A 20,991-nucleotide genomic window follows, 5' to 3' on the forward strand; every position below is an offset into this window, starting at 1 on the left:
CAATTGATCATTCTGCCGGATGACTCTATAGTAATCATTGGACGCTTGAGTGGCTGGTCAGTATAGACAATCACCGGATGAGCTAAGAAGTAGGGCTTCAACCACTTGATTTCTTTGTAAAGAGACAACCCAAATTTTTCAATCATTGGGTACCGGAGTTCAGCATTTCTCAGTATATGGCTGATGAAATACACCGGGAGCTGTTTGCCGTCTCTCTTAGCAAGGAGAATAGCACTAAGGGAGTGATTTGAGACGGCTAGGTACATGTAGAGAACCTCCTTAGGCAGGGGGCTCACTAGCCTTGGCAAAGAATGCAAGTGTTGCTTTAACCTCTGAAATGCCGCCTCAGCCTCTTCTCCCCATTCAAATCTAGACCTCTTCCTGATTGCTTGGAAGAAGTAAAGGCACTTGTCACCTGACCGGCTGAGGAATCTTCCCAATGCCGCCAGGCACCCGGTTAGCTTCTGGGCCTCCTTAACAGTGCGGGGTGATTTCATGTCAATCACCGCCTGTACCTTTTCCGGATTGGCCTCTATGCCTCTTTGATCAATCAGAAACCCGAGGAACTTCCCAGACTCAACACCAAAGACACACTTCTTGGGATTAAGCATGACCTTGTGCCGCCTGAGGGTGGTGAAGGTTTCTCGGAGGTCAGCTAGGTGATCCGCCTATAGCTTGGATTTGACTATCATGTCATCAATATACGCCTCTACATTCCTTCCGATTTGATTGGTGAAAACCGTGTTGATCATTTGTTGGAAGGTAGCAGGCGCGTTCTTCAACCCAAACGACATCACCGTGTAGCAGTAAAACCCCTGATCAGTGACGAAAGTCGTCTTTTCCTAATCCTTCTTCCATAGGGGAATCTGATGGAAGCCTGAGTAGGCATCCATAAAGCTCATCAAGGCATGGCCGGCTGTGGAGTCAACCAGACTATCAATCTTAGGAAGCGGATAGCTATCCTTCGTGCATGCCTTGTTCAGATCTGTGTAATCTACACACATCCGCCAGGTACCATTTGGCTTCTTGACAAGAACAACATTTGCTACCCAATCCGGGTAATAGCATTGCCGAATGAACCCAGCATCCAGGAGCTTTTTCACCTCGGCCGCTGCCGCTTGAGACCTCTCCTCGCCTTGATCCCTCTTCTTTTGCCTAACCGGCTTTATTTTGGGATCAACGGCTAACTTGTAGGCAGCTAGATCCGGGCTGACGCCTGGCATCTCCTCCACTACAAAGGCAAAAATGTCTTTGAATTCTCTCAAAAGTTGGAGCAGGTTTGACCCCAACTTTTCAAAAGCTACCGTCTCAACCTTAACTGTTCTGTTAGGACGGCTGTCGTCTAGGACGACATCCACACTCTCACCAGCCGGCTGGGGCCGGGAGTCATCCGGCCTTTCCCCGGCTAGTGATTGCTATTTTGTTTTTCTGGCGGGGGCCATCTGGTCCGCCTTTCTCTTTTTACCGGCTGCCTTGAAGGCAGGCGCGGCTTCCTTGTCCTCGAGGTCAGCAGGTTCCTCATTATGACCGACTGCTATAACAGTCGGCCTGACGTTTGAGAGATAACACTCTCTTGCCGTCTTTTGATCCCCGCTTAGGGCACCCACTGATCCATCATCCCTCTGAAACTTGATCATCATAAGAGAGGGGATGATGACCACCTTAGACTCGTTGAGGGTGAGGCGACCCATAATAAGGTTGTAGGCGGTGAATTCCTCGACCACCAAAAACTTGACAACCATGTGTCTCCCTTCCCCCTTGTCTTCTAGCCGGATGGGTAGGTCAATCCTCCCTACCGGATGCACTACCCCTCCCCCAAAGCCGACTAGGGGGTGGGGAGCCTTGTGCATGCTGCTAGGCTTATACTTGAGCTTTGTCAAGCATTAATAGTTGATCAAGTCAGATAAGCTCCCGGTATCGATTAAGATCCGGCCAACTCATTGATTGGAAACTTTGCATTCGATGACAATGGGGTCATCATGGGGCCGCCTGACCATGCCCCTATCCTTCTCAGAGATGAAGAACTTAGGGAAGGTGTCTTTCGACGCCTAGCCCTCATCCTTTGGGCTGGATAATTTTCTGATGTTATCCTTGGTGCCCCGGATGGTGGGACCTCCGCTTGCGAAGCCGCCTGCTATGGTGAAGATGTGCTCTTCATCAATTTCATAGCTTGCAGCCGGCTTTCTGGACGGTTGTCCACCGCTTGATTTAGGGTTGCCCTTGGACTTCACCAGGTAGGACTCTAGAGCCCCCTCATCAGCCAGACGGTCCAATAGCCGCTTGAGGCTATAGTAACCATTGGTGTCATGGCCAACGTCCTCATGGAACTAGCAGTACTTGCTTTTGTCTCTGTTCTTGACAGAGCTTTTCATTGCAGCCGGTTTTTCAATTGTCAACCGGTCCTTTATCTCCATGAGGATGGAGGAGCAGTCTTTGTTGAACTCGTACTTGCGGACGTACGGTTCCAACTTCCTTTGCTTCTTCTGGGACGGCTGACCTAGGCGGTCTGCTGCCCAGACTTCTTTTCTTTTCTTTTCTTCTTTTTTGGCCGGTTGGGTAGGCCGACTATCTCTCCTGTCGAACCGCTTGGGTTCCGACGGATGCTTGATGGCGCAGAGCTCAGTTGCCTGTATATAGGCCTCCGCCTCCATCAGCGCCTCTTGGAGGGTAGCTACCCTCTTGCGGACCAGGTCGAATTTGAAAGTTGACCCATCCTTTAGACCCTTGAAGAAGTCTGTGTATGCAACTTCGTCAGACAACCCCTGAATCTGAATTCTCATCAGATTGAACCGCCTGACATAGGAGCGAAGTCCCTCCTTGTCACCATGCTGGATTGCCCCTAGGTCGAGACTTGTCTTTTTTGCAGGGATGTTCATGAAAAAGTTGGACGCAAACAGATATGCAAGCGTCTTGAAGTTGTTGATACACCCAGCCGGCAGGTTGCCGAACCATCGCTGGGCAATGCCCTTCAATGTAGCCGGGAAGCAACTGCACCATGCGGCGTCATCCAACCCCTGTAGGTACATGAGGTTGGTGTATGCCATTAGGTGATCTTCCGGGTTGGTGGTACCGTCGTAGGCACCAACCAACACATTTTTAACCTTGGCCGGCTGTGCCGTCTCGGTTATTTCCCGGAAGAAAGCCGAAGGCTGTTCCCCAAGGTTAAGCAGATGGAGCTGCCAGTCCATAGGCTGGACTTGGTATGCCGCCTGACCCCTGAAGGGAGCCGACTGCATGAATGGAGATCCATACGGAGCGTATTGCTGTTGAGGCACATACGGAGCCTGCTGGATCACACACCGCGTGACTGACTCCCTTGCTGCGTCTCTGAATGCTTCATAGAAGCATTCCGAAACTGTCTAAGTAGGTCGACGTAGAGACCGACTGAGTCATGCTCTGACTTCTCTTCTCCTGGATGAACATCCGGGCGTCAGAGAAAGTCTTCTTTGACCCATCCGGCTATGTATGCCGGATGGCCTTCCTTTGCCCTGATTCTGGGAAACGAAGTTTAGATAGGTCGATCAGGGGCCCATCTGTCCCCTTGGGGTTGGGGTGAGGAGTAGGCACCCGGTCTTTGATTTGCTTCTTCCCGGAGGAAGAAGGCTTCTTCGCCGACTGACCCTTGCTTGAGCTAGTTGACTTCTTGATAATGTCCTTTATTTCCCCTTTGAAACTTGTCATGAATTTCATGAGCTCGTCTCTGGTGATGGGGACATCACCCTTCGCCGGCTGGGGGTTGTCCCACAGGCTTGCCGCCTGGGTTGCTGGGACCAACTTTATCGGGGCCCCTTTCCCTTGTTTCCTTGGAACGCGTGCGCCTACAGCGGAATGACCCGTCTGGGGCCATGTAGGTTTCGACATCGTAGTCGTCACCACTGCCACTTTCATGGTCCGTATGGACCTCAAGGTCAGTCGTAGGCCGGCTGCCCTTTGCATTCGGTACAGCATCAGATGTCATCTCAGTAGTACTCTCCCCACAGACGGCGCCAAATGTTTCGGATGTTTTTAGTCCCTCGGGAGAGTTACAATACTGAGTATGAGCGCCTGCCTTTTGTACCTGCAAAACCACGAAACTCCGGTTGGGTGGAGTTCCGCCTCCGAAGATCAAGTTAGTATGATTCCGGATGAGTAAGCATGCGGAAAGTAAAATGGTTGTTTCCCTTTGATTCAAGGAGATTCCGCAATTAATATTGCTCGGGATTTGTGTATGTATTTATGAATGCCAATAAATGAGGATGATTCCCCTATTTATAGCAGATGAGAATCTGCTCCCCCATTGGGGGTTCAATGCCACGTGGCATCCTCTGATTAGATCCTTTGGTGCCTGTATGAGGGTGACACGTGTCAGGCCCTCATTGGGCCACGTGGCAGGAGTAATTTTTACCCCAATCATTACCCGAAATAACCTGAACCAAAAAACTTGAATAGGTTGATATCCAAAATAACCTAACTCGATCAACCGGATAACTCAATCTAGATTTTGCCTTGTATCGACATAATAATTTAGCATGACTCAAGTTTGAAATAGAATGGTCCGACCTGACTCGACCCAGACACCTGAATTGACACAACTAAGTAATAGAAGATAATTGCCCACAATAGAGGTGTCAAAAAACTACCCGACCAATCCGACCTGAAAACCGGGTCCAAAAAAATTTAACTTAAATATTACCTTGTTTAATCACAATAATTTAATATGATTCAAATTTAAAAATAGACCAACCCGATTTCACCCAACTCAATTCATATACCCAAATTTAAAAAGTCCCAAAGTCCCCGCACCAAATCAAACTGCTACTTCGTGACTTCCACCTCAATTTACGCGGCGTTCATAAATTTTGTTCATCGTTCTCTCTATTTTCAACTCTTTACAATTTATTGTCAAAAAATATCTTTCAAATTTCTCTTGAAAACTCAACAAAAATGGCGAACAACCCAGTAGAAGAATCAATCCCGCTGATAGGAACCACCAACACTAACGAAAACCAATCGAACCTAGAATCAGAATCAAGCCCTTTGTTGCGAACCACCGACACCAACAAAAACCAATCAAACCCAAATGCTACAATCGATGATTCAAAGCTTCCTCCATCTCCGCCGCCGAAACAACCGCCTGTTCCGAAGGTATCTCAGCCTCAGGTGGCCGAAACCTACGGTTGGTCTGCTGATGGCTTTCCTATGGATGTGGTTGGTCAACCTATGATGAGCCGAACTCCCTGGAATTCTGGCCTTTGTTCTTGTCTTGGTCGCAATGATGAGTTTTTTAGCAGCGATCTTGAAGTTTGTGAGTATTTCTTTTTTTTTTTTTTTTTTTTTTTGTTAATTATGAATTATTTTATAATTTCCGCTGAATTGGGGTTTTGTGGATAGAATTTGTTGATTATTTTGATAGATATAAATTAAGCTTGTGATTGTTGGAGAGATTTGAGTTTTTTTTTTTTCCTTTTAATAGGGATTGCGTAATTTGCTTAATTACAATTTCTTGAATGTCTTATTACCATTGGTGAAGGAAACATTGATCATGGGTTGACGTTGTTTCTTGAATGTCATATTACTCATATAACCATTTGTAGATGACACAAATTAGTTCTGGTTTATGTTGAAACCCATCAATTGCCATGTATAGATCCGCTATTGAGGGTCTTCGGAGTCGCGTGCAACCTTAGCTTTTGCTATTTTCTTGATATTTTTACACCTAAATTGCATTGGTAGGAAAATTATTTGCTTTATTAGTTATGTTTTCGTATTAATTGCATTGCTTTATTAGAAGATGTTCTTAATGAAAGGAGGTTGTGGTGGTTGTTAGTAATTTTGGTGGATGAGAGAATAAAAGGGAGGATAGGAAATAGAATTATGCTCGGAGTTCATTACCTTAAAATGAAGATGATGTTTACCCACCCTTTCCTAATGTAATTGATTATCCCTGTATGAATGTAATAAGAACCCACGGCTGCCTCTTCCAAGTACCATTGCCTCCACATCAGCCTCATTGTTTAAGACCTAATTACCCCTTTCCCTCGTCTCAAGCGTGGCCTGTGGGGTAATTTTTCTGGTAATCTATACTTTCAGTTAAGTTGAAGCTCTTATGTGGAATTTAAATCTATGACATTGGAAGAGAGATTGCTTTTATCCATTGAGTCAAAAGCATTGTAGACTGCAGTCTAAGCTTTTACTGTGCTTTTGTCTGATGTATAGTGATACCAGATTAATTATTGCTAGTGAATATGCATTTGCTATTGGAGCTTAAGAAGTTTGAACTCTGGATTTGAAAAGATCTTTAAAAGGAAAGTCCATGAAAGTAAAAAGTTATTTTTACAAATTGTAGTTCCAGAGCAAGGGTTCAAAGTTATATCCACGATACACTTCCTGCCAACTGCTTTTTCTGAAATTTGACTAAATTGGTCACTACTGTCATTTGTTTTGTTTTAGAACCATATCAGCATATCCTTAATTCCTTAGGTCCCCTTGCCAAGAGCTGTTTGGTGACATGCCTTGATTCCAATGTATGTGATTACAGTAATATAATATCTTGAATTAGGAATAGATGTATATGCTTGCCAAGAATTTATTAAAAGGTTCATGCGTGGTATTAAATTTTGACCGCATCACCGCTGTAAAGAATTTTGAGCTTACCACAACCGAAATATTAGGCTACAGCAGCCTCGTACCATCCGTAATGGCCGCGAAAGTGGTTCCGTAACCGTTACTAAGACTCACTGTAATCTTGAAATCATGACCACATCCAAGATTTTAAAACAAGGGTTCATGAGAAGTTGAGAACTTTAGATTTACTATCTAGGTAAAACTCTTTCTTTAGTATATCTCGAACATACATTTTATACTAAGAAAAGGCATTTAAACTCTAGATTTTCTTTTAAATTGACAGGGAACTGCTAAAACCAAAATTAAAATAACTTATATGTATAAGGGGATAGATACTGACTGTGAATGGGATTGTTTTGAGCAAGTGAGAAAAGTTCTGGTCTTTTTGGAAAGGCTAATGTATAAATGGTGTCAATTTGATCTTTTCATGTTCAAAGAAGATGTCTAAATGTGAATTAAATCCCTGAAATGTTGTGAACATGTGAGGCAGTATCGCTAAAACATGTATTTCCTTTATACTATAAATTTGCTTTCGCAAGGAAAGGTTTGGCTCTCTCCAATGATAGGAATCTTGTGACTGTTTGATAATAAGGAAGTACTGTATGGTTTATCAACACAATCAGCTTGTATATATATAGTTTCAGGTAGTTGTTAAGGGGAGGCTTGACTGGCAAATATCATTTATTGTTTTTATCTAATTCATAAGTATCAAACCTTTATAGAACTGGATCTGTAAATAATTCCTGTACAAGTTGACTGGCCGTTTGCCTTTTTGATTAATGGAGTCAACATTGGCTGAGACTGTAAATCATTAATAATACAGATAATGAGTTGCTATTTCAAGTGTTCATCCAAAAAAATTTACTGATTCGGGCTCTATTGAGGCCACTCATTATTATCCAGGTTTCATATCATGCCTTAGTTAATTTGTGCAAAAGCATATGCGTAGTATTATGTGAGTGATATATTTCTTACCCTAGCCAAATATTTTGGTTTTCAGGTCTTCTTGGAAGTATGGCACCGTGTGTTCTCTATGGAAGCAATGTCGAGAGGCTGGGGTCAACCACGGGGAGTTTTTCTAATCATTGCTTGTCTTATGCTGCTCTGTACCTGATCGGAAATTCCTTATTTGGGTGGAACTCTTTGGCTCCTTGTCTTTCATATACAAGCCGTACTGCTGTTCGTCGTACTTTCAATCTTGAGGCAGGTTCTTTTACTCAATGATGTGGTTGTTATGTCTTTACTTTCTACTTTAATACCAATCTTTTGTGCATAATTACTATCCAACTTTGTTTGCACTTGCTCTTTGGCTTTTTCCAACAGTTGAAAACCCAAACTGGACATTCAGTGTAGTGGACGCAGCCTTGTGCATTTTGGATATATGAACTGGACTCTTGATATTTTGTAGCTCAATTGCATCCATTATTATAATTTATTACTGCCAATCTGTGATCTGATAGGACACAATTTACTGATGAAAGCTAAAAAACAATGGTTTATCTCATAAACATGTATTTTAGTGAGATCAATATAGGTTTACTGACAAGTTACTGTATTTACGTCTTTATTTGACAACTTTTTTTGAATCATTCTTTTTCCTTCTCTTTGTAAGGGAGATCTGGAAATAAAGTGGACAGTATTATATTTTAATGTTCCCTGATAAATTTTGACAATGAAACCTTAGCCCTAAAATTTTTGAATATTGTGTTCTTTTAAATTTATGCGTATGGATGTTAATTCACTTAAAATCCAAACTTCTTTGACATAAAGTTAAACAGGAAATAGGATGAATCAACATTCTTTTACAAGCTGTTTGAAATTTGTTAAGCCTTTGCTTGACATTCATGGGTTTGGTCTGACATGCATATTTAGGTTGTTGCTTTTGGTGCTTTGTGTGATCAAGGATGTAATCATGTAGTGTAATTACATGTGCAAAAACATGGACATGTGATCCAAAACCCTTATATAATGTGAGAGCATTATGATTTGGCTTGAGGTTTGGTTGGTTTTGATAAAATTATCTTCTTATATTTGGTAGTCTTGTGCAGCATGTGTGTGTGTGTTTTAATTATGATTTTGCTTTGGAAAGTATGGGTCAAAGAAGCAGTATATGCATTTTTTAGGAGTATAGGTGTTAGGATCCACCACTCGATTGTGACAATAGGTCAGCTGCTATTCTGTTTTTCATTAAATGTCTCTTGAATGATTTGAAAGCCTCTACTGATCTGCTGAAGTCTAATGCCCTTAATCTTCCACCAATATTAGACTAATCAATTAAAGTTTTAAGGAAACCTTTCACAAAGATAATTGGTTTATTTTCTTAATAGGGAAATTGTGAGGCTCTAACACGAAACTATGGGTGTTGTGGAAGCATTTTTGATGATGAGATGCAACGGGAACAGTTGGAAACCGCTTGTGACTTTGCCACCCATGCCTTGTGTCATCCATGCTCACTCTGCCAGGAAGGTCGGGAGATTCGTCGAAGGCTGCCACACCCTGCTTTGAATGCTCAGGCAGTGCTGGTTATGGTTCCTCCTGGGGGACAGGCTATGGGTCGTGATCAACCATGAAAGCACTCTCATATTGTGCCCTGAATATCTTTAGTGATATGTCTATACTTGATCGATTATGTTTAATAGACCTGCAGTAAGCAGCTGTGCAGTATTACTTTTGTGTGTTGATGTTAGAAACATGAAAATGGAAGAAGTGTGAATTATGTCGACTTTACTATCAATCTGCAATACACACATTCTTCCTTTTTAGGGAAGTGATGCATTATCTGGATTTAATGATAAGGTTGCGTTTTTGCAGCTCCTAGATTGCAGTATTGCACAAGTGTTTAACCTCAAGAAAAGACAGTTTTACTTGAGGTAAAACAAAAACTACTATTGAAGATCGGTTTAGTATTGCTGTAGTTTTATGTTTTTGGTTTTTTGTTTTTCAAAAACATATGATATATTGTATGTCATAATGAATTAAAAAATTGTCAAACTTGTTAAAATTGTAATAATTTAAAAACTGAGTAATTGACAATACAAAAGTGAAAATAACTTAATTTAGTATCTATTCGGTGTCACTGTAGTTTATTTTTTTGGATTTTTGTTTTTCCGAACAATATGATAAAAAATTTGTCGAATTTGTTTTAATTATAATAATTTTGAAATTGATAACAGAGAAGTGGAAATAACTTAGAAAACAAAAAACAACCGTTTATTTCTTGTGTATAGTTTCCAAAAAAAAAAAAACGATCACAACCAATCCCTAATAACTAAATCGAAAAAAATTTATAGTTTGGTGACATAACATCTATCCCCCATTAGACATTGAAGGATCATACAAAGTTGCAGATTGCATAGTTGTCAATTTTATAATAATATAAAAATAGTATTTAAACTATGATCCTTCATTTATATAGGCAAGGGATATCAAATACTCCCTTTGTTAATTAATTTTTGTTTGTCCCAATTTTCTTTTTAATCCGTCTTTTTAATTGCCCTTTTTTATTTTTGGAAATATAATCACTCCTTTTCTCTCATAATCATCCCATTAACCCCACCACCGTTTATTGTCATCATTTTTTTTCTAACCAAAAATTAATAAAGTAACATACATTACCTTTACAGAGGAAAAAAAAAAGGACGGAGGGAGTTAAGGCAAGGGGTGATGATGGTGTGCCCTATATTACATTGACACTGGTACGGGTATCCGATATTGGTATGGTTCCGAGTGTCCGATACGTCATTTTCTAAAATTTAGGAAACGGAGACACCGTCTTAACTTTGGACTTGGATACAGATACTTTAATAAAAATTTTTAAGGAAAAAAAAAATCAATCACAAAAATGTTTTTATTTGGCAAAGATCAAAAATCTTTTGAGTCGATATTTATTCAATAAATTTTAATACATATCTTTTAAATAACTAAGATAAATAATATAATATTTAATTCAAACATTATTAAATCTCATGGAAGCTGGTTTGGGAAGCCAAACCAAACCAGATTTATTATTAAAAAAATGAGCACCACAAAGCTTTTCTGTACCAATTTCTTGGGAAACCCCAAAGCTTTTTTTTTTTTAAATAAATGTACAGTAAATCTCTTTCTTAGGAGACTAGAAAAGCTTTTTAAATAAAGTTATTTCTCAAAAAAAATAAAATAAAGGTAAAGAAATACATAAAACCCTTCATCTTTCTTTAATGGCCGCTTTCTTAGTTCTTCCCTCTCTACTCTCTCTCTCTAGAAGCTTCTTTTCTTCAATGGCTGCTGTGACTTCATCTTCCTCCCTGCTTCACTACAACATAACCGTACCCAAGAGCTAGACGACGAGTCCAAACAAATTTCATACCCGGATCCGTACCGTGACGGGTCGTACCGACCCGAGTTTGACGACAAAAATGCCGTGTCCGAGTAACATAGGGTGCATGTGCCCCTAAAAAGTCTAACACCGTACTTCGGTACCACCCCTCATTCTTTTAATATGTTATTATAGGCCTTGTTTAGTAATCGGCTACTAGCTATTTCTCTTGTGAACTGCTATTCGTCGTTCGCTAATTATAGGGTGACACTCCCATTTTTAGGTGAAATGACTTTTTTGTCCTTGTGTGTATTTTTTCTATATAAGGGTCCACCATAAGTCACTTTAGATATCGACAAGTTAAATATTATTCCCGAGCCCACCACTTGTGTTAAAAAAATCCCGATGCCCAAAAAATCCCGACCCCACTATTGTACGGTAATCCCGAGCAATTTAAAAATCCCGAGGCACAAACGGAAAGTGTATCGAGCCGTGTTAGACGATGAACGACGACAACGTTCATACGCCTAAAAAAAAGGAAATTCTGGGCGGATCCCACTTAAGCTTCCGGAAATTTTGGACAGAAGCTTATATATATATATATATATATATATATATATATATATATATGTATATATTTTATTATTATTTTTTTTTAACGTTAGTGCCTGTTTTATTATTATTATTATTATGAAAATAGTGATATTAGTTAATATTACTTTATATTATGTATTATTTGTTAATGTTATGTACTTATTATTATTATTATGGTTATTATTATTATTATTATTAATTTTGTTAATATTACTAATTTTTTTGTTATTATTATTATTATTATTATTATTATTATTATTATTAAATTTAAAATACTAATCCTTGCGTGTTTTATGTGTTTCTGTTGTAATTTTATAGGATTCGAAGGTTGAAGGAGGCGGTGACGTTGTGAATTACAGTGCACATTTTGTGACAGACACGGTTTTTCGAACGTTTGAGGATGCAGTAAAATGGGCGAATGCTGTTGCCATAAATCTAGGATTTATTTTGGTGAAATCGTCTTTCAACAAAAACAGAGATGGTCGACCATATCGGTATTTGAGATGTGATCGGGGACGCAGGAGTAAGCCGAGAGATCTTGAGAACGCAATTCAGAAGGACACAAAAACCAAAGCCAATGGTTGTCCTTTCTACATCAAGATATACTACGAGTTCATCACCAACAGTTGGATTATCCGGGCGAAAAATGATGAAATTGGGACCCACAACCATCCAATGATTGCGTATCCAGAGGGGCATCATAAAATTAGTGGGTTGAGCCCGGATGCGAAGCAGGTTGTGTGTGACATGACGAAGTATAAGGTTGCACCGCGTAACATCATGGCGACTATTGCCGAGCAGTTTCCCGATGATCATCCAAACATCAGACACATCTACAACTGTCGGAATGACCTGAGATCGGAGATGTCTGACGGCAGAGGAGTTGTTCAGTAGTTTCTATATTTGGCGAGACAGAGTCAGTATCTTTACTGGGTCATGTCTGATGATGAAGGTGTTTTACAGCACGCCTTTATGGCGCACCCAGTCACGGTAGAAATCTTTCGAACGTACCCATATGTGATCGGTATGGATTCCACTTACAAGACCAACCAATACGGGATGCCATTCTTTGAGATAGTTGGTGTGACACCGACAAATCAGAATTTCCTCGTTGCTTACATGTTCATGCGCAACGAGTGCACGACAAGCTATCAATGTGTTTTGCAGAGATTGAGAGACTTGATTGGGTATAATAAGAAATCGTCGGTTATCTTGTCAGACCGTGAGCTTGAGCTATGTGCGGCCTTGAGGGAAGTGTTTCCAAGGACCCCGCACTTACTTTGTCGATGACACATTAACAAAGATGTAGAGGCTCGGGTCACTGCTATGTTAAAAAACAAGAAGATCAGTGCGCAATTCAAAAATGGGAAATGGAAACGTATCATGGATGCTGCAACCGAGGAGGATTATGATGTTGCTGTAGATACAATGAAAGATCGGTGGGTAAGTTATCCAGCGGTGATACAATATGTTGAGAGAACATGGCTTTGTCATAAAATGAAGTTTGTGACATTCTGGACAAACCAAGTTCTTCATCTAGGCAACACCAGCACTTGCAGAGTTGAGAGCCAACATTCGGCCGTGAAGATGTGGTTTGAATCTTCGACAGGTTCGCTGTTTGGACTTTGTTATAGTTATTGATTAATATTAATATTTTTATTGTTATGATGATGATTTTTTTTTTGTTATGATTATTATTATTTTGATTAATACCGTATGGGCCCGAGTTCATTGCCACATTGGTAATCAAATCATCGTAATTCGTAACGGTTTAGAGGCATCTAGGTCGAAGATTAGTCAGAAGTACCAACAATTGCCACTGCCACGTATTAACGGCAAGGTGTCTCAGCATTGTTTGAAGGTTCTCGATGACGAGACGAAAATGATGAGGGAGCTGAGCTATCAGGTGTATGAGCGATGTGGATGTGCAATGCGTGTCACCCACGGTTTGCCCTGTGCTTGCCAGATACATGACTCTCTAGCTGCGGGGACAGGGTTGTATATCAGGAAAATTCACCCGTTCTGGAAGACCTTGGTTATCGGTGATGGTGATGATGGACCGATGTTCGGTAATGACTCGACCGAGGACACCGCACATTTTCGTTCTCTGATGGATGAGGTAATCGGTAGTGATCCTGCTGTTCTTCGAAACGTATCTCGCATCATTGAAGAAGAACTACATCCGGATCATTCAGAACTCGGAGATACTGCTGTAAACCACCAGGTTCGTGGTCGACGAAGAAACAAGGATACAAGACGTGATCCTTGTTATTTTGAACATGTGAACCGCCAGAATACTGCACGTGGTGCACGCCAAACAGATAAGATTGACTATTGTGATTTTCACGTATTTCATTATTTACTGTACTAATAACTGAACCCTAAATTTGTGTAGAAGATCCATGTGACATTAGCCAAAGCCGTTATTGACACATGCTTCCAGGACCGATGTTGCCTTACATTACAGGATGGAAGGATGTCATCGGCGATGGTAACTGCGGCTTTCGTTGTGTGGTCGAGTTCTTCTTCGGTGATCAAGGACGATGGTATGATGCTCGAGAAACAATAGCAAACGAGGTCCTTGGTTATCCAGCCCTGTACGAGAGGATTTACGGGCTTGGAAGACTTGGGATCAATGTGGAGCGAATTAGATGGGACGGTGGGGCGGTTGATTCACGTCATTGGATGGCTGCAATTCAAGATTTATTTCTTATTGCTAATTGGTTCAACGCAATGGTTATTATTCTTGGTGTTGGCACCGTACCAACCTGCTACTACCCATGCCTCACGATTTTGCCGTTGCGGGCACGAAGGGGGGTCACTGCACCTGAACGAGAGTTTGTGATCGCTACAGTTGTGGGCTCACATTTTATCTATATTGACCTTGCACCAGATTCACCTCTTCCCCCGATTGCAGGTTGGTGGACCGAGAACCATGAGCCAAGTGTTGACGGTTGGGATCAGATTCACCTCATCAGATACAGGCACTCTACCCGACGAGTACATGGGGGCGCTCCCATCTGACTGATGCTCCCCCGACCAAGTACCAGCAGACCCGTACTGCTGCTCATGATGAAACGGTGCCTCCGAAGGTCCTGCACCACCTAACTCCCTCCTAACTGATGCATTCAAACGTCTTGATCTTGCATGTCGAGCGCCCGAACCATCAATCTGCATTAAATAAGTACAAAATCAGATTTCATTAATACTTACACACACAACTATGATATCAAACTTGAATCGCTAATATTCAAATTCAAAAATATCATTTCAAAACTATAATAAACCAAATCAAATAAACAATAATAACAACATTACCAAGGATCAATAATAACTAATAATAATTTGACAATAATAAACCACAAAACCGACAATGGTAATAACAACAACAACAATAAGAACAACAATGGTAATAACAACAACAACAATAATTTCAATCCATTTTTTTAGTCGAAAAAATATTAATAACGAGGAAAAAAAATTCCGAAACTAATAAAAATACATAACAATAACAACAACAACAACAATATAATCACGAGGAAAAACAATATAATTACATAACAACAATAATTACAATAACAACAATACATAGCATTAATAATTACATAACAACAATACATAACAATAACAATACATAACAATAACAACAAAAACAATAATCATATTAGTCCAAAAAAAATAACATAACAATAATCACGAGGAAAAAAAAATTCCAAAATTAATAAAAACCATAATACATAATAATTACACATAACAATAACAATAAAAACAATTAAAATTATATTACTAAAAAAAAAAATTACATATCAATAATTACGTGGAAAAAAAAATTCCGAAATTAATAAAAAACAAATACATAACAATAACAATCAAATTATATTACTCAAAAATAATGAAAAAAATATACTAATCACGAAGAACAGAAAAAAAAAAATTACGAAAAAACCCAGACTTCCGCCTGAAATTTCCGAAAGTCTGGGGAAATTTCAGGCGGAAGTCTGGGTTTTTTCGTAATTTTTTTTTCAAAATCAGAAACAATACAACTACAACCAACCTGCTCGCCGCCACTAACACAGCCCCACGACCACCGTATGTAAGCCTAATGCGTCGCCCATCCGCCATACCCGGATTCAACCTTTGATTGCTGTTCGTTGTTCTTTGTTTGATTTTCAAAGTTTGGGGTTTTTTTGAATAAAATTTTCTGATTTTTTTTTAATTTCTGACTTTTTTTTAGAGAGAGAAAATTTTAGAAAGAGAGTGTGGGGGTTGTGAAATGACTTGTGCGTTTCGGAAGTCAGTTTCTCGAGTATTTATGTACGAGGGGAAAATTAGGAAATTCAAGTAAAAAATGCGAGCGTCACCTCGTAATTTGCGAACAACGTTTAACAACACCCTTTCTCTTGGGTGGTCTAACCAACTATTTGCATTGACTTTTTATATTGGTTGTATGATTGTTGGCTCTTAATAAATATGTTTGGTGAAGTTGGTTGCTGGCTATAAATGAGCTTTAAGGGCATTGGTATACTTTATTATCTAATAATTATTATTACACAAATTCTTAAATAAACCTGGTCCACAATAAATTTATTGTGGACCAGAAATGACACGTGCCAGCTACCCCTACTACCAGCTTCTTACAAATTACTACAACAATCTATTTTTTTTCCCTTTCTTTCTTTTCGCAAAACAAAACGCACCTTAGCTTACACTTTCTCTCTCTTCCAAGCTTCCCTTCTTCCATTTTCTCTCTCTTCAAAATCAGCTTTGCCATTTCTGTAAAATTGCTTGAATTCTTCTTCAATGGCAAGAACTCGAGGTGGTGGCACATTTCACCGGAGAAGAGGCCTTCGTTCTTCAGCAACAAAAGTAGATCAACCACTTTCTAGTATAATCTTTGTTTATCATTTGATTTCTGCAGTTTTGAGCTGATTAATTGATCAACCACTTCAGCTACAAAAGGAAATTACTATTTGCATGAATTTTTGTTTGAATTTTGTTTCGTATTGAAGATTATTTGAAAATCTAGGGTTTTTCGATGTTCGATTGTTTTCTCTGTTTATTGTTTGATTGAACACATAAAACCACAATAAATGTTCGATTGAATTTTGTTTCGATTGTTTAGCTGTTTGTTTTCTCGTTGAATTTTGATTGATTTTAATTTTTTTCATGATTTAGTTGTTTTCGTTGTTGATTTATTGTTTTTGAGTTTAGTTCCAGTACTTGATGATGATTTGTACTTGATGATGTTTTGTACTCGATGATGATTTGTGCTCGATGATGTTTTCGCTGTTAATTCATTAGTTTTTATGTCTTTGTTGTTTGAATGAAGTTTACTGAATTTTCGAGCTTAGATACTTTGGTTACTGGCCTGCATTATGTAATTTGTAATGGTTCTATTTTTTAGGGTTGATTCTTGTGATTTTCTGGTCATTTTTGTTTTAGAAAGGCCACTATAATTTACATTTTGATTTCTTTTGTATAATAATGGTGCCCAATGCTTGAAGAAGAAAACTAGAGCTAACAAGAAAAAGAGTGTTGCTATAGAGGTTCATGAAAATGTTCTTGAGCAACAAGTTTCTGCAATTGGTTCACCTTCGTCTCGTCGTAAGAGAAATCATGAAGATGAAGCTAAAGCTGCTGCTCTTGTTCATCCTAAGAAGCCAAGGATAAGAACGAAGAAATCGATAGTTGAAGTTGGTGGTGATGTACTTACGTAAATAACTTTATTTACTTTGGAGTGCTCTCAAAAAGTTAGATTCAAAATGTATGTTGGTGTGACTATGCAAATTTGGGACTGGATTGTGGTTAAGTTGTGCTTCTTTGACCTTTAATTATTGGGCACTAATTTGAACTTGTCAGACTGCATTGATTTTTTGATTTGTTAACTTGATGTTGATTTAATGTTGATAGCATTATTATTTCTACTTTCTAGATTGCGGCCATTTTAAACTAAATGTAGGCCTTTGCATTTGGTTGACATGATGTCTAACTTTACTCTTGATCAAAACAATTCTGTAAATGAAATCGGTTTTAGAGGTTTGTTATCATTGAAGTTGAAAAGGAATGCTACTAGTATGTACAGGTGGCTAATTGATTCTTTTGATTGTGGTAGCTTCATGTTTTGAATCAATAATAATAAGGAGTTTGTGGTGACTGAGTATGATGTGTATGACGTGTTTTGCCTTCCTTTGAACCCCAAAAATGTTGAGGAGATACCTAGATCTGCTAATAAAAATAATTCAGACTTTGTTTTCAAACATAATTAGAGATTGCATTTTGGGTTGACAGATGACAATGATCAAATTCCACTTAATTTGTTAGAAACTAGGATACCTACTTTAGGTCAAGGTGGAGATGAGTTTAAGCAACTCTTTATTATGCATGCAATATCCACGTTTTTAGCTCCTACTTCTAACAGAACCACTGATCTTAGGATTGTCAAGGCACTTGATGATGTTGAACAAATTAAGAATTTGAATTGGTGTAAATATATTCTTGAAAAACTGTGTGAAGGTGTTAAAAATTACATAAAAGGAGAAATTCAGAACTGTTGTGGTTGTATTTTGATGTTGGAGATTATTTACTTCCATAGGTTGAAATTTAGGAATGTTGAATTAAGTACTTCTTTACCCTTAATTCAACATTGAAATCATGAGTTGATTAGGGATAGAATTAAGAAGGAAAAATTGTCCAAATGTTTTGGGTGTGAGATTTTACTCTCTGATGTGTATCCTGTTAGTGGTAAATTGAAGTTTCTGGATGGACATGTTGTGGGTACTGCAGGGAAAAGTATGGGGAATGTTACGTTGTGGGGATTGATAATGTTGTGAGGAATGTCGGGGGGAGTGTTGATGTGCTTGATTCCCAGGGTACAATACAGCTCATTCTCCCACCATGTTCGATGTCAGATTAAGAGATCCATTTGGCTGCTATTGATGTAAGGAGCAGCTGGCTTTTATTTTATATTATTATTTTTATTATTGGATATGATTTAAATGTTTATACATGTTTTTTTTAATGTTTTTGCAGCCCGTTCATGAGCAATTTTTGTTCATGAAAAGAGATATGCATGTGATTTCTTGTTTTTACAATGACAAGATAAAAGAGATTCTTCTTTCACGTGGTGAGGCCAACAACTCTCCTAGTATTAATTTGTCCCAGAATAATTCGTTTTTTTATGGATCCTCGAGTTCAATCTGTGATTGACGAGATCTCCGGACTTGCTATTTGGTGACAAAATTACCCGAGGTGTTGGATCAAATTTTTACATTTGACCACAACAAAACAAATAGAGGGAGAAAGGTTATTAGAGGCACTTTGCCTGTGATTGGCTTTGAAAATATTCTTGCAAATGGAGGGTCCAGGTGTTTGTTTTCTTTGGATTGAAAATCTGGTGAAAAGCTTATACTTATTTCACACTTTTTGAAGTTAAATAACAAGGAAATGAAGCTATTGGATTCATTAGTCCTAGAGATTGTTGACTATTGCATTATTAATGATTCTTGTTTGGCTCCTAAGTAAGTAACCTTTTGTTTAATTACATTGATTTTCTCTTATTTATTTATTTATGAAACACCTTTTTAATTCTTATTTTATACTCTTTGACTCAGTGAACTGTTGGTATTTTTTCACGAAAAGCATTTGATTCAAAGGCAAGAATTCTACACATTAATTAGGAGAGCCTTCTGAAATCATGAGCAGTAGTATTTTGGATTGCTCGGCATTGCTTCTCAAAGAAAATCATAAATATTTAAAGGATGGACCTCGAAAATTGTACTTTGGTTCTTCAATTAGTGTGAGTTTTTTTTAATTATTTCAAGGTTTATACTTTTTACTTTTTTTTGAATTGTTAAAATATTATGAAGGTTACAATAGTAGAAGCTGCCGGCAGTGATGGCAATTCACAACTAATGGACAATGTTTATCAAGGTTTGGAGGAGTGGATGACAAGAGCTTGCAATGATTTTGATTTGTCAGAAATGGAGCTGGTAATACTTTCTATTTTTTTATGCTTTGAAAAATATAGTTCCTTTTTTTTTATGTATAGATACCTTTTTTGAAATGAGAGTGACTATTGAAAATTGCATAAGTATATTTTTAAAAGAGGTCACTATAATATTAAAAATGGAATCTATATGTGTTTTTTTTTATTCAGACTAATGGTGGTATTATTGTTGCAAATATTTTTACCTTGTCTTTGGGGCAATCACTATTGCTTATTTGTGGTGAATTTGACTAAAGGAAAAATTCAGTTTATTGATAATCTGAATTATGATGAGGATAATTGTATCTTTTTGAAAAAGTTGTCTAGTCTCCTGGTATTACTTTCTCACTCTTTTCACAATTAAGTTTATTGTTTATTGTTTGTATTGACTTGTTCATAGTGAGCCAAACATTCTCTCTCTTTTCTTGTCTGGTGTTTTGGATTTTATTCCGGGCATTTTTGTTTAAATCACTTTTTATCATCTTTTTAAGACCCTTTCTTTTTACTATCGCATTGCTTATGTGGCTGTTGTGATGCTTCCTGTTGTGATAGCAGGAGTATGGCTATCATCTGATCTGTTATTAGGATCTGATCTCTCTTGAACTTGATCTGCACTTTGTGTGGTCTGAACTTTGTTAGGCAACATTGTAGCTGATAGCGAACATAAAGTTGCAGCATGGTTGTTATAATGACCCTTAATAGATCGTTTAATGCGTCTGTGATCTGATTATATGCTTTTTTGCTAGCGTGATATGATCAGTACCTTCTTTGATCAAAGGCTTACTCAATCTGGAGCTATGGTTGACTATGCTTTGGAGTTTCCTACTTTGAATTGGAGATCTAGCAAAGATAATTCAGATTCTGGTGTTTATATTATAATGAGCATGCTTTTATTCTATGGAGCTGATGAGTTTAAATGTGAAATTATAAAAACAGTTATGATTCTTTCCCATTTAAATTATTTGTTTTATTTCTTTTTATTAATATCACAATATCTTATATTGCTTACTTACTTTTTTAGGCTTCAAATAGGAAGATTCTCCGGATTCAAATTGCTGCATCTTTGGTGTTATCTGATATGAATGAAGCTAGATCAATTATAATTGGTAAGGTGGCTGAAGTCAAACCTGATAGGCAGCGTCTTTCAAAAGAGGTTGAAGAAAAGAAGGAAGAAAGAGATTGAAGAGAGGAAGAATAAGAAGAAGAAAGGAAAGGGGAAGGCTTAAGATGTCAAAACATTGTGTAATTGATTTTTTGACTTAGTTGTGATCATAATTTTCTGATGCTAAGCAAAGTACTTTGAACATTGTATAGCTAATTAGTATTAATTCAACTTTTGTGTAGGTTATTGAATATTGGAAAAATATTCATTTTGGGTAAACAAGCATTTGCCAACATTTTATGAAAATGGTATATTGTTTGTTTAATTCAATTATTAATGTTCTCTGTTATTAAAATAAAAAAGGTCTCTGAAAAAAAAAAGATTTATATATTAACATACGGGTGACTATGTTAA

At 38.2% G+C, this 20,991-nt stretch overlaps 2 protein-coding genes and 1 long non-coding RNA gene across 3 annotated transcripts; all 3 read left to right on the forward strand.

Annotated features, from left to right (window-relative positions):
• Nucleotides 1-4,761: 4,761 nt before the first annotated feature.
• On the forward strand, nt 4,762-9,420 carry LOC110697555 (cell number regulator 8). The gene is made up of 3 exons (XM_021874920.1): nt 4,762-5,284; nt 7,604-7,806; nt 8,931-9,420. The coding sequence occupies exons 1-3, from the start codon at nt 4,924-4,926 to the stop codon at nt 9,171-9,173; spliced, it is 807 nt and encodes a 268-aa protein (XP_021730612.1). The 5' UTR covers nt 4,762-4,923; the 3' UTR covers nt 9,174-9,420.
• Nucleotides 9,232-12,385, forward strand: LOC110697613. Its single transcript, XM_021874997.1, has 3 exons — nt 9,232-9,249; nt 9,367-9,438; nt 11,810-12,385. The coding sequence occupies exons 1-3, from the start codon at nt 9,232-9,234 to the stop codon at nt 12,383-12,385; spliced, it is 666 nt and encodes a 221-aa protein (XP_021730689.1).
• Nucleotides 12,386-16,109: 3,724 nt separating this feature from the next.
• On the forward strand, nt 16,110-20,123 carry LOC110697556. The gene is made up of 3 exons (XR_002506512.1): nt 16,110-18,428; nt 18,521-19,286; nt 19,357-20,123. It is a non-coding gene; the product is annotated as an uncharacterized LOC110697556 (long non-coding RNA).
• The last annotated feature ends 868 nt before the right edge of the window (nt 20,124-20,991 follow it).

This window comes from Chenopodium quinoa, unplaced genomic scaffold (genome assembly GCF_001683475.1).
Source record: "Chenopodium quinoa cultivar QQ74 unplaced genomic scaffold, ASM168347v1, whole genome shotgun sequence".
Lineage (NCBI taxonomy): Eukaryota > Viridiplantae > Streptophyta > Magnoliopsida > Caryophyllales > Amaranthaceae > Chenopodium > Chenopodium quinoa.

Bases quoted from the DNA above. Each gene is read 5' to 3' on its own strand.
- LOC110697613 (XM_021874997.1), top strand. The intron at 9,439-11,809 runs GTGTTTAACCTC...GTAATTTTATAG, and splicing joins TAGATTGCAGTATTGCACAA to GATTCGAAGGTTGAAGGAGG.
- LOC110697555 (XM_021874920.1), top strand. From the start codon at position 4,924: ATGGCGAACAACCCAGTAGAAGAATCAATCCCGCTGATAGGAACCACC. The intron at 5,285-7,603 runs GTGAGTATTTCT...TTTGGTTTTCAG, and splicing joins TAGCAGCGATCTTGAAGTTT to GTCTTCTTGGAAGTATGGCA. The intron at 7,807-8,930 runs GCAGGTTCTTTT...TTTTCTTAATAG, and splicing joins GTCGTACTTTCAATCTTGAG to GGAAATTGTGAGGCTCTAAC.